The sequence below is a fragment of the Takifugu flavidus genome, chromosome 19, assembly GCF_003711565.1.
Source record: "Takifugu flavidus isolate HTHZ2018 chromosome 19, ASM371156v2, whole genome shotgun sequence".
In the NCBI taxonomy this organism is placed as follows: domain Eukaryota; kingdom Metazoa; phylum Chordata; class Actinopteri; order Tetraodontiformes; family Tetraodontidae; genus Takifugu; species Takifugu flavidus.
In genome coordinates this window covers 8,698,230-8,711,739 of record NC_079538.1, presented here as the reverse complement: position 1 = coordinate 8,711,739, position 13,510 = coordinate 8,698,230, and the positions used below count along the sequence as shown (strand labels likewise).

The 13,510-nt window shown below is 44.1% G+C and overlaps 3 protein-coding genes across 4 annotated transcripts; 1 reads left to right on the top strand and 2 right to left on the bottom strand.

The window, feature by feature from the left end:
- Window positions 1-1,369: 1,369 nt before the first annotated feature.
- Window positions 1,370-6,892, top strand: slc2a12 (solute carrier family 2 member 12). 2 transcript variants are annotated; one of them, XM_057017090.1, is made up of 6 exons: window positions 1,370-1,514; window positions 2,138-2,231; window positions 4,176-5,369; window positions 5,515-5,637; window positions 5,771-5,903; window positions 5,980-6,892. In XM_057017090.1, exons 2-6 carry the CDS (start codon window positions 2,141-2,143, stop codon window positions 6,068-6,070), a joined length of 1,632 nt encoding a protein of 543 aa, XP_056873070.1. In that variant the 5' UTR covers window positions 1,370-1,514; window positions 2,138-2,140; the 3' UTR covers window positions 6,071-6,892. The 2 variants fall into 2 exon arrangements, with proteins under 2 accessions (XP_056873070.1, XP_056873069.1); XM_057017089.1 differs by having other exon boundaries at window positions 5,977-6,892.
- Window positions 6,893-7,733: 841 nt separating this feature from the next.
- LOC130516199 (TATA box-binding protein-like 1) lies at window positions 7,734-10,369 on the bottom strand. Its single transcript, XM_057017092.1, has 7 exons — window positions 10,161-10,369; window positions 9,184-9,343; window positions 9,028-9,110; window positions 8,896-8,959; window positions 8,671-8,774; window positions 8,162-8,256; window positions 7,734-8,044 (listed from the first exon to the last, which is right to left on the bottom strand). Exons 2-7 carry the CDS (start codon window positions 9,316-9,318, stop codon window positions 7,968-7,970), a joined length of 558 nt encoding a protein of 185 aa, XP_056873072.1. The 5' UTR covers window positions 9,319-9,343; window positions 10,161-10,369; the 3' UTR covers window positions 7,734-7,967.
- Window positions 10,370-10,788: 419 nt separating this feature from the next.
- Window positions 10,789-12,865, bottom strand: LOC130516200 (TATA box-binding protein-like 1). Its single transcript, XM_057017093.1, has 6 exons — window positions 12,415-12,865; window positions 12,259-12,341; window positions 12,127-12,190; window positions 11,902-12,005; window positions 11,418-11,512; window positions 10,789-11,300 (listed from the first exon to the last, which is right to left on the bottom strand). The coding sequence occupies exons 1-6, from the start codon at window positions 12,544-12,546 to the stop codon at window positions 11,224-11,226; spliced, it is 555 nt and encodes a 184-aa protein (XP_056873073.1). The 5' UTR covers window positions 12,547-12,865; the 3' UTR covers window positions 10,789-11,223.
- Window positions 12,866-13,510: the final 645 nt, after the last annotated feature.

Sequence of the window (13,510 nt, the reverse complement as noted above, 5' to 3'; positions counted from 1 at the left end):
TCATCCAGGTTTATGAGGGAAAATGTCCTTCCACTGGACCTCAAGGTGGGGTGCCTGTGCATAAATCAGCCTGCTGGAATGTCTTCAAGGAGGACTTGATGTATGACATATCATTGGAGGCGATTGTTTGTACGACCTTTGACCTTTTCTTCCCGTGAACGGAGCGTTCTACCACACAGATTCATTTGACAAAAAAGGCCTTCACGGAGAAAAACCCAAAATTTTGAGAGTTTCACTTGTTAATCCAACAGTTTAGCAATGTTGTTTCTGAGGGAAACATTTTAGCCCATCATGAATGTTATCATCGGTAAATATTTTCTATTGTTATCAAATGTCAAAGTGGAAAATGTAATACTGGATACAAAAGAAAGCTACGCAAACATTGACAGAAAATTCAGAAACGCCATAAACCGCTACAATAAAGCTCAGCCATTATCTCACACCGCCACCTGCTGGTCATTATTCTGTGGTGCTTCAAATGACTCAAACACTACAAAAACAGGCGTGTGCATGTGATGCTTTATATTTCAATTGTTATCGGGGCTCTTTGCTACAAGGTATGCTCGCATCATCTCAGGAGTATAGGGTTGAATTAGTTTATGCGCAGAAGAACACGTTTTAAAATCTATATACGCAGCAAATACGGTTAACTACGTCAGAGTGTGTCTCGGAAACGGAATGTAATTTACTTAATAAAACTGTTTATTTAATGCCAACACACGCTCTTTTTCCAAACCAGCCATACTGCCTGGGCCATGTGGGAATGAGTTTTTGTTCTTATCTGGTTAACCCAGGTTAACAGTGCTGCGGCTCGATATGGGGGATCAAAAGAGTAATCCACGTTCTTTTGGGTGGGTCAAAAGAGCTTAACCTATTTTTGTCAATTACCTGTTGTACACGTAGAGTTTATAAACAATCTTTTCTATCGTTAAACACACCGGTGAGACAGGTTCCAGTTCCAGTTTGTGCACTCCCTCAGAATGTTTACTCTAAAAGTAGGACAAGGAAAGGCAGCGCGATGGTTACATTCTGTCACATCTGAAGCATCGGGACAGGTGTCGGTCCAGGGGGAACGGAGCTGAACCTCATGGGGCCTCACATGCGGTCTGGGAAAGCCGGTGCTATTGATACAGGTGTGATTTATTGCTGCGGACTTTATGGCGTTAAAAGGGCCGGGCAATGTTGCATAACACAGGGCTGATGTCGACATTGTGCATAAACTTTAAAAAAGAAGAAGAAAGAAAATAAACACAACGATGCAGAAAAGTATCAGTTAATTTAAAAAACACACTGAATTCCGGTAAAGGCAACGTGCGCACCCACCGGACCCGCCCCCTCTCTTCCTATTGGTGTGTTGCGCTGACGTGGGCGTGGCCTAATTATACTTCGCCAAAGTAAGTGGTAAGCGTGTGCAGACACGAGAGTCCCGTCCGGCTGACAAAGTTTGCAAGGCGACGCAGATGGAACGACAGACAGGAATTTAACCAAGACAAATAACGCTGCTGCAGTGTGAGGTAAGACAGGCTTCACTGGGAGCTGTTTCCAACATTAACGGCTGCCCCAAAGCAGCAAAACGGCCCAGAAACAGGGACGCAGTCCCTGAAATCCGCGAGAAAAGCTACTGTCATCATGTATTCTGGAGAAGACTTAAATCCCCCCAGAATGAAGCACTGGCCTCCTACTTTCAGGCTGGGTGGACGCCAACTACCTGAAGAAATGCATTTTAATTGTGGTCCTTACATAATAGGAGGCTGCAATGACTCAGATACAGCATGTATGGTGACGAGCGCGATGACAGTTGTAAACCAACATCTGTTCCGTGTGAATGTTGATGTTTAAAGCAGATATTCGGGACTTTTCGGTCACTTTTCGGAGCTTTATCGTTCAAAACTAAGCATGAGAACAATGTCAGCGTTGTCCCCATGTTGTGCTTGTTCTCTATGTTTTTATGCCGCACCCAGTGAGCATTTATGTTAAGTTAGGCTTAGATCGTGTTTACGAAGTACGAGAAGAATTAAACGCGGTGCTTCTGTTGGAAGAGTTCTGGTTTATACGCTCCATTTATTCCCCAGGACCCAATGACACTTTTTCGTTTATGTTTGGCTTGAATATATTGGTTTATTTATGTTTGTTTTAGACCATGGACCCCAGCAGTAAAACCAGAATGATGACCTCTAACCACCGAGGCCCTTTTTTAGAGACCCACAAACAGCCCCCACCTAAAGGACCAGGTACACACTCGCATAACAGACAGGGTGTCACAGCATCCTACTGACATTGTTATTTAAAATATTTACCATAAGTGCAGGCTAGGACAGCATCTCATCATCTTCTGTGCACCCAAATAATGTGTTTTATAGGACGAACGTAACACCAGAGGTGGGTTGTTTTTATCTTTGCAAGGTCAAAGTCCCAAAATTTTATGAGGCGTTCATTGGCCCAATATCAAGATTTCCTGAAAAACCTCGTTAAAATCTGTTCATTCATATAACATCCCTCACATAAGCTCATGGGCAGAGGTAATAACACATAAGATGGTGAGAGAACGCACAGAAACAGTTTTGTATTTTATCTATTTGGGACAGATTTTGATCCACACTTTAATACACACCTCACCATTGCTTGTAAACCCCAGAGAACAACTCTGACACTATCAACACAGGTCACTTGTCCTATCAAGTATACATGTTTACCTGTTTGTTGGATTTATCGGTTTACTGTTGCGCAAAGTGTGTGTAAATGTCAGTCCCCTGATTCAACTAGCAGTTTTGTACTTTTATCTCAATAACAAAGTGAGTTTCATCCTGCAGATCAGAACTGGGCCAGCCTGATGGACCGGATAAAGTCCCTCCCTGGGTGTTTCTCCATAAATTGGCCACTTCAGAAAAGATCTTAGGGCTGAAGTGTTTTGCATGTAGATGTTTAAGTTCATTTAGCTGAAGACAAAGTCTGATTGTGACAGCCCATGCCGGCCACACGCTCATGACTTCAAAACAATCGCTTTATTTATTGTTTTCCCTTTCATTTTAAAACTATGGTGTGGGGCAAAAGTGGCCCTGAACACATCAATCAGTTGTTTAGCAGCCAATAATTGAAAAGGTAACCTGAAATCTCCTGCTGCTGTCGTCCAATCAGATCAGCCGTCCGCCCCCTCCTGCTGCCGCCATACAGGTGTAATCCAGCTAAAATATCTCATTCATTCTAATACGTATGAACTCATTTAGAGAAGCTTTACTGTTGGCTAAACACGGCTTGTCGCACTGACCAGTGGTCCTGATTAAGCTCATTAGTGGACGACGTGCTTGTCAATAAAGTTTGTTGAATTTAAAAGTTTATCGTCACATGTGGACATATGCCAGGGTGTGCCATGCCAGCAATTACCACACCCACACCCACACACACACACACACACACACACACACACACACACACACACTCACACTCACACTCACACTCACTCACACTCACACTCACACTCACACACACAGACTCACACACACATTGCTTAATCATTCCTCCTGTGAACATCTGACCCCGAGTTCCTCTCTGTCAGCACCTAATGATTAGTTTAAAGCTATCACACATGTACAGAGTGTATCATAACTTTGGTTTTTGGCTGTGATTTATTGACCACTGAGTTCTGCCCTCTGACCCAAGTGTCTCTGATAACGTGTAATGCTAATGGTTAATGGAAAATGGCTCTTTCCTCCTCCGTGCTTCTACACTGGTGGTCAAAGATGAGGAAAAGTGCTGTTTACTGTATCGTTTCTGAAAGATATGCTTCACTGGTTCAGTTCTGTTAGGTTTGCTACCGATTAGATCTTCATCTGAGCTGAATGAGTGTATTTCACAGATTAGAGTAAATGTGAAAAAAGGTCAGACTTTAAACTCCAAATCCTCCAATGCCCCATTTTCTCAAAAATGTCTTTGGAATTTGGTGGAAATTGGTTGAATGCGGCAAATTTTTATTTCCACGTGACCTTCTCATTCATATAGCCATTACTGATCCTTAGAATATGTAAAATATAAAAAAAATATTGTGAATGCTGTGTCTGAAATGTGAGATTTGGCTTCAGCGAGTTCACTTTGGGTTTTTGTTTTTTTTTAAAGATTGTGAATCTAATCTTCCAATAAAATAACTTGCTTCGACTCACTCGTGCTGTTCCCGTCTCCAGGCTGCAGCTGGCTGGTGGTGGTGGCAGCTGTGGCCGCCTCTCTGAGCGGCCTGATGCTGGGATACGAGTTGGGCCTGACCTCCGGAGTGCTGTTGCAGCTGCGGGATGTTCTTTCTCTCTCCTGCAGCCAACAGGAACTGCTGGTCAGCTCCCAGCTGGTTGGCGCCCTCATCGCCTGCCTGGCTGGAGGTCCCGTCCTGGATCACTACGGCCGCCGCTGTTCTTTGATCCTGAGTGCCGCCATGGTAGTCGGAGGGAGCGTCGTCCTCGTTGCTATCGCATCGCTTATTGCCCTCATCCTTGGACGGGTCATAGTGGGAATGGGAATCGCGCTGTCTGGGACGGCTGCGTGTCTATACATTGCAGAAATCTCGCCCATGGAGAGGCGGGGCCTGCTGGTAACGCTGTATGAGTTGATGGTGGTGTTGGGCGTGATGGCGGGATTCAGCTGCAGCTTCGCCTTCGCCACTGTCTTCCACGGCTGGGCATATACCTTTGGACTAGTAATCCCACTGGCGTTGCTTCAGATGAGCGTGCTTCTCTTCCTTCCGCCCAGTCCGCGCTTCCTTGTCACCAAAAATAAAGTGGAGGAGGCCAAGGGCGTGCTGGTCAGAATCCGGCGCGGGATGGATGAGTATGTGGAAACGGAGCTCCGGGACATACAGGCAGGACTTAAAGAGGAATCTGGGCACAGTTTCATGGAGTTGTTCAGTGCCAACCTACGTTCCCGGATGCTAACAGGTGTGGCCTTGTTCTTTTTTCTGCAAGTTACCGGTCAGCCCAACATCCTGTCTTATGCCTCGCCGCTCCTTAAGAGTGTTGGGTTCAACAGCGTTGCTGCGGCGACCTTGGCCTCCACAGGTTTGGGAATAGTCAAAGTGGTTTTCACCATACCGGCCGTGCTGCTGGTCGACCGCGTGGGACCTAAGAAGTTCCTGTGCGTCGGCGCCGTCGTCATGGGTCTGGCACTGATAACACTGGGTACACTGACAATGCGAAGCCACACTCAATTGACCAGCCTGTGCAAGAGTACGGCCACGATGAATCACACCGATTCAGCCTGGGACATCAACGGAACCCGTGCAGACTTTAACAGCAGCCAGAGCAATGAAACAGCAGCCTCTTCACTAAAGATAGCCTCGTTGATTAGCCTGCTGGTGTACGTGGCCGCGTTCTCCGTCAGCCTCGGACCAAGTAAGCTGCTGCCTGACACTTCCTCTTTGTAGCCATGAGTTTTAAAGAGTTACACACAAGTACCTGCCAAATGTTTGCACCCACCATTTACCCTGAAGCCACGCGTGATCTGTTGTCTTTGTTCCTTCATCTGTTGTCTTCTCAGTGGTGTATGTAGTCATCAGTGAGATCTTTCCAATGGGGGTGAGAGGCAGAGCAGTGTCTGTGGTGGCAGCTGTCAACTGGGCCACCAACCTGCTCATTTCCATGACCTTTCTCACAATTACAGGTGTGTGCACCACTTTTACATAAAATAGCTGTCATTCCTGTCGGTTTGGTGCTTTTAAAACTGAGTAATTATGCGTCATCACCGATATGTGCACTAGTAAGATGCCTCTCTCTGCTTGTTTTCGTTTTACCAGAAAAGGCTGGCGTTCCAAACGTCATGTTCTTCCACTCTGCCATGTGTTTTGCACTTCTGGTGTTTGTCATTCTGTGTGTCCCGGAGACCAAAGGCCTCACCCTGGAGGAGATATCAAAAGAACTGGCCAAAAAGTGAGTTTAGCGTTCACCGACGTGTGCAGCCGCCAAAACCACTGCTCAGGTCTTTTTCCTTTCTTTGCTCCAGCAGGAATCACCTCAATGTGAAGCTGTGCAGGGAGAGAAAACCTCAGGGGAGTCCGATGACGTCGGCAGAGACGACGGCGAAAGGACTCAAGTAAGGAAATGGCAAAACCTCAACGATGCGGAAGGACGGTCCGCTCCACCTGGACTGAACGGAAACCTGCGGCAGTCTGTCCGTCTGGCATTCAACCCTGGATTCATGCTTAAAAAAAGGGAGTTTGACAGAATTCATATCAGAAACCCTGAAATCAGAGTTGGAAGAACTGCGGGTGAACTGAACTACCATTCTATTTTCCCATGCTTTTATTCACTTTTTGGCAACAAGATTTCATCAAACTGGAATTAACTAATTATTTGATGCAATTTTTTTTAAAAAAAAAGATCACTCCAGCTACCTAAATTATATTATTTATTACTGAAGAATTGTTAGTAATCCCAGTACACATTTTGATGCATACATCTCTGACTGACTGCCGCATTTTGCTATTTTTGCACAAAGTTAACATGCACGTATACTTCACTTTAATCTTTACAGTTTAATACATGAAAAGCCTTTAGTAGTTTTATTTTATTGATTATGCAATGGAGAATCTTATGTAAATATTTATTTTTAAATTCTGGACCATTCACAATCACAGCAGGTTCCTGTTATTTTTATTTTTTTTGCAAAGGACTTTCAGGGTGATCACGCGGGAAGTGATTAAGAAAGAAAATAATGAATTTGTCTTGTCAGCGTTCAGCTCTGGTTGTTAAAGGTCAAAGAGGGTCAGAGACCGGTTGTAAATGCCTTCCCGTTAGTGTTACATCACTGTCTTTCCTCTGCACACACTAAATTGCGGCACTTAATTTACTCTGTCTTGCTTCAGTTTCAAGCTGTGACAATTAAAACTAAATTAAAATTAAAGCTGCTGTGGACAGTATTTGAGCATGTGTACAGAGGGTTTTATTTTAACGAACTTAAAATCATTGGTGAAACAATGAACAGACCTATGACTAATATTGAGTCATACATATAGCACCACCTACTGGTGACAGGGAGTTCCAGGTATTCGTATACTGTACTTGAAAAGTTGTGAAACTTTGTCCCTAAGTCGGAACTGGCAGATATTTCAGCTAATGTGCGTGTGAAGGCCGCCCAATGCTGCTATAACTAATTATTATTATTAATTATTATCGAACAGTATCAAAACATATATGAGAATTTTAACAATGTACGGAAATTAGGAGGGTGTTTGATTATGTTTCGGTGTTTGCCGTTGTCAGTAATCTTTTATTGCTCTTGTTGCTTATGTGGGTATGTTAATTGTAATATAATGATTATAATTAGGAAGTTAATAAGTCAACCGTACATTTGAATGCGCCCTCAAATGCCGATCACGTGATCGGACCGGCGGGAACGTCCTGCGTTTGAGAACAATTATAACAAGAATGTCGCTAATGGCTGTTAGCCTAATAACACCACCACTCTCTAAATTATTATTATATATTTTTTACAATAAAATACAAGTATCACAAATACACTGGATGGCAGTCCATCACACACAAGCTGATGCTTTTTTTAAAAAATTCTGGATGCATGTACAACAAACCAGCCGTCATAAAATAATCATTTTTCTTTTCCTGCTTGCCGCTATACACAAATGTGAACTGAACAGAAACACAGAAGGTTCTCCGGTGGCACAAAATCAATTGAACAGTTGAACTCATCTGAGTGGAAACACCCAGAAGAAATAAAGTGAATAAAAGATTATTCAGCCTCAGTTGGGTTTGAGGAATCAAATCACTGGTGGCCGTAGGTGATAAAAATCACAGCAGCCACAACAATAACAACATTTTTGTATGAAGGAAGTCCAAAAAGTCTTGTGAGGACATTAAATTGTTAAAAGCAGATGAAGTGACGTCGTTGGTCATGTTAGGAGGACGCAGCCTTGTGCTGACAACACGTAGCAGTAGAATCCACAGGTAAGGTGCTTCCTGGTGTGTGTTGCTCGTCACTCACAGGGGTCTACGACACTCTGACAGCAGAGGGTAGACGTGCTGAACAGCTGCGGCCACGTTGTCCACGCTTGGTGCTGAATGGACAGATCGGCGTAAAAACAAGTTTTAAAAAAGTGTCCCCAAATAGTTCAAAATAAAATCATAGGTGCCTCCAAGATGGACAAAAAAGTCCAACTGCATGTGTTAAGTACCTAAAATTGTGATACTGCCAGTAGAGAACACCTTTATTGTAGCCTTGGGTTGTCTCATGGTGTACATAGCAGCTGGATAGAGCTCTGGTTCGTACCTGAGAAACACATCAACACACTTAAATTAAGGCTTAAATGTCACCATCAGACTGTTGATCCCAGCAGTCACTGGCAGGAATACACCCTCCAGAGGTCTGACACACCACCACTGTGCTACTGTCTTTATTTATTCCAACAGACTGCAATTCATTTGGTTTTGGATTTATTTTTTAATCAAAAAGCATTGACAAACTGGGTCCATGTTCATCTGTTTGCAAAGCATAACTGCACCACTAGAGGGCAGCATATCCTCACCGCTAAACAATATTATATTGGATCAATAAACCATGACGGGGATCAAATAAATATAAAATATGCACAAAACAAACAAACAGATGTTTCCTAGTTTTGCAAGTCAGGCAGAAAACACAATTCAGGACTCATAAGTTAGGGTGACAGTAATGTTGCATTACGTGGCAATGGGTCGGTTCTTCTTTGTGAAGTCTATTAGGGAGATTTTAAATGGCATGGAACACCCGGCCATCACGTTCACAACTTTGAAAGCAGAAAACTTCACCTGAGGAGACAAAGACACGGATGTGGTGAGTCAACATGTGGACATGGGTTGAATTTTAAATCCAAACCAACATGAAAGTATGAGCATTGATCTGGCAGAGAAACATCAAAGAAACTCTCACCTTGAAGCCCAGTTTCTGCAGACAGCGAGCTATCCTGCGAGCACCAATCTTTGCTTCATCCTCACTGAAGTAAAGGAGCAGGAATAAGAACAGAAGGAAACAGCAAGCAGAAAAGCAGGTTTGGGGGCTCACCTTGATGCTCCTATGCAGATCACCTTTCCAGAAGCCCAGATACTGGCTGTTATCCTGGGCTTGCGCAGTTGCATCGTGACTTTCTGGAAAATAAAGAAAGGGATCAGCTGCTGTTCTTTCTCCACCTGAATGTGCACTCATGGAGGGTGTTCTCACCCCCCGTCTTGTGTTATAGATGACATTCTTTCCTTTGGAGCCGATGGTGTGCAGGTTGAGACGACACCCGGTCCTGAAAGTTGCCACCACGTTGCAGATTATGACGTCGAGTTCTCCCTCATTGTTGGACTCCATGTTGAAGTGTCCCCACTTGGATTTTCTGTCCAAAAATATTTAGTTGCAGCAATTTATGGACTATCATGATGATAAGGTGAGCTGAGAGGGACATGCTCAGTATTTGTAGATAAAAACAAAGCCTCTTTGCTAATCAAAGATCAGAAATCAAGGGTATTTTCATCTAAGGACCACTTGGATTAGTTTCCCAATTTGTGGCGTGTGTTGTGGAGGGCAGGTGCATGTCTCCGCTGCAGGAACCTCCGACTCACCACTCACAGGAACTCTTAAGGGGCCTAACCCAATACCTGTTTCACGGTAGGTCCTGGCTCGGCCCGAAAGAAATGGGGTTGGGCTAGAGGATTACTCAGCCTATCAGACAGCGCTTCTCCTCTCCTTCACAGCATCCACCGCCATGGACACCCGCACAAAAACCAGCAACCGCCTGTCTGGTTTACTATTTTATGAGCAACAGCATGTGCTGTTTACTCATATTTACTAGGCAGATAGAGCTTGCAGACAAAGATCGGAACTAAAACGTCACCAGGGCAAAACTCCGAACATGCACACTTCAGGGACCTGTCGGAAATCCCAAATCCACCGCCTCAGCTTCTTCCCTGTTTTCTTCCTTCCTCGTTGTTTTCTTTATTATTGTTGTTGCTTTTGGCGGCTCGAAACTTTTACACAACAATTACTGCTGACGACTCTCAGGTGAGCAGATCTTTAGCATGCTAATGGTCCTCCGGGGCTGTAATTCCGAGCTCTGCTCTCAGCGAGTTCAGGTCTGAAGAAGCCTCATGGAGAGAAGGCGAAAAGTCTTCAAGGGAAAAGGAAAAACAGTCCGGTTGACACAGAAATCTTACCTGGTATACGTGGGGGGAAAACTCGCCACGTCGCCCAGGGGTCCTACCCTACAGGGCCGTTAGGGGAACGTTTCCTCCAACGTTCCCGAGCCCAGTATTTACCGGAAACTCCTGCAGTGGGAACACGCATTTTGGAATTGGAAGACCATACACGGAGGCCAGAACTTGGACAAACACATGAATGTTCAATCAATAAATGCAGTGTGTGGGGGCTCTGAGCTGATGTTTTTTTTTTATATACATTTGTTTTATCATAATGTACATTACAAAATTGTTAAATATATTTTAATATGTAAGAAGTAAGTTCGCTAAAAAGGAGAAACCAAAAGATGTAGAGATCATTTTATACTTAGTGTTTTATAAGCAGTCAAAACAGACCAAAAGTACAACACGTACATATATAATTTGAAGCCAGGCTGAGGGTAAAGTCATGTTGGGGTGGGAGTGATGGGCCAGAGGCCTCAGCACAAACATCCTCCAGTTCTGAAAAACATGCTACACCACTGTGGAAATGGAGGATCAGATTTATTATGAAGGAAAATATTAAAAATTTGTTGAGAGAATTTTTGAAGAGTTGCTGCTCAAGTATTCCCAGTAGAAAAAAGTGAAAATCACAGGCACAGAGTCATTTTAATCATTTTTACCTTTTATTGTTTTTATACAAAATACAAAAACTCTCAAGTGTCACAAATACACTGGATGGCAGTCCATCACACACAGCCTGAATCTGATGCCGAGAACATTTAAAAGATGTGTCATCTCCATCTAAAGAGCTAATTCTGAATGCGATGCCTCTGAAGCGTCGCCATCTTCTGAATCTAAATAGTAGCCTCTTAAAATGCGTCATGTCTCAGTACCCACAGAACAAATTTAGAATGAAAAAACCCCAGAAAAAAACAACACATTTATAATGGAAAAAAACCATCCAGAAAAAAACAACGTAATGTGCAAAAATGAATGTTTCTTGTGAACTGAGATGTGCGTGCTGTTAAATCTAAACTGGACGGAAACACAGCAGTAGGATCCACAGGTGAGGTGCTTCCTGGTGTGTGTTGCTCGTCACTCACAGGGGTCTACGACACTCTGACAGCAGAGGGTAGACGTGCTGAACAGCTGCGGCCACGTTGTCCACGCTTGGTGCTGAATGGACAGATCGGCGTAAAAACAAGTTTTAAAAAAGTGTCCCCAAATAGTTCAAAATAAAATCACATGTGCCTCCAAGATGGACAAAAAAGTCCAACTGCATGTGTTAAGTACCTAAAATTGTGACACTGCCAGTAGAGAACACCTTTATTGTAGCCTTGGGTTCTTTCACGTTGTACGAAGCAGCCGGATAGAGCTTTGGTTCATACCTGAGAAACACATAAACACACTTAAATCAAGGATTAAATGTCACCATCAGACTGTTGATCCCAGCAGTCACTGGCAGGAATACACCCTCCAGAGGTCTGACACACACCACCGACTTAAACAATTACAGTCTGGGGCACGTCAGTGTCCAATCAAGATAATATGCATGCTTGTGTATTGCTACCTGGAGAAAAACCCACCCAGACACATGTAAACATGTTGAACCAAACTCTGAACCTTCCTGTTATAACTGTGCTCCTGTCTTTATCTGTGTCAACAGGCAGCACTTCAAATAAAACAATATAAAACCTGCATCAAAACACCCATTTTCCTCTAGTTTACAAGTCAGGTAGAAAACACAATTCATGTTACATTATTTATGTTACATTACTTTGTATTTAATTGGTTCTTCTTTGTGAAGTCTATTAGGGAGATTTTAAATGGCATGGAACACCCGGCCATCACGTTCACAACTTTGAAATCAGAAAACTTCACCTGAGGAGACAAAGACACGGATGTGGCGAGTCAACATGTGGACACGGGTTGAATTTTAAATCCAAACCAACATGAAAGTATGAGCATTGATCTGGCAGAGAAACATCAAAGAAACTCTCACCTTGAAGCCCAGTTTCTGCAGACAGCGAGCTATCCTGCGAGCACCAATCTTTGCTTCATCCTCACTGAAGTAAAGGAGCAGGAATAAGAACAGAAGGAAACAGCAATCAGAAAAGCAGGTTTGGGGGCTCACCTTGATGCTCCTATGCAGATCACCTTTCCAGAAGCCCAGATGCTGGCTGTTATCCTGGGCTTGCGCAGTTGCATCGTGACTTTCTGGAAAATAAAGAAAGGGATCAGCTGCTGTTCTTTCTCCACCTGAATGTGCACTCATGGAGGGTGTTCTCACCCCCTGTCTTGTGTTATAGATGACATTCTTTCCTTTGGAGCCGATGGTGTGCAGGTCGAGACGGCACCCGGTCCTGAAAGTTGCCACCACGTTGCTGATTGTGACTTCAATTTTCCTGGTGTTGGGCTGCATGATGAAGTGTCCCCACTTAGATTTTCCGTCTTTCCAAAAAGATTTTCTCAGTTCCAGAGATTTGCAAGGTTCAAAATGAGCCAAGAGGGAGACGTCCAATATTCATAGCACCACGTTGATTGATGTGCTTTGGATCAAAGCTGCTTTGTTCATCAAAGACCAGACTCTAATGGTTCTTTTATCCTCGTAAGAGTCTTTGATGATCAATGCACAACACGGCACTACATATATTGGACGTCTCCCTCTCAGCTCATCTTGTGTTTGCTGTTGGGTAAATGAATAGGATTTTATTGTTGGTGCACGTCTCCACCGCAGGAAACCCCCATACGGCCATTAACAGGGCCCGAGTCCCTGCACCAGTTCAGGGATTTAGAAAAACTCGGCCATGGCCAGGAAAAACTCCGGGTGCTGCTTGTTTACTAGGTGCCGACTGGCTGAACCTAGAGCAGTGCTGTGGGACCCAGAAGAGGAGCAGTAGCCTAGCAGACACCGCTTCTTCTCTCGTTCATATTCACAGCATCCTCCGCCATGTAGACAAATGAAAACCCAGAAATGAGGCAACCACCTCGTTTGTATTTTAGAAGCAACACAACACAACACATGTGCTGTTTCCTTTTATCAACACACTAATGTGACACATAGAGCAGAGAAGTCTCGTAGGCATTATTTATTATTATTATTTCATGTAAATCTGGCCTATTATAACATCTGTTACAGAAATAAATGGTCTGGTCTTCTTCTGCTTATCTGGGTCGCGTTGCAGAGGCAGCAGCCTAAGCAGTGCTGCTCAGACTTCCCTCACCCAAGACACGTCCTCCAGCTCTTCCAGGGGTATTCCGAGGCCTTCCCAGGCCAGGCAGCTCTGCTCCGAGCTCTTCACGAGCGACTGAGCTTCTCACCCTTTCTCTGAGGGAGCACCCAGCCACGCTGTGGAGGAAACTCATTGCAGCCGCTTGTATCCGTG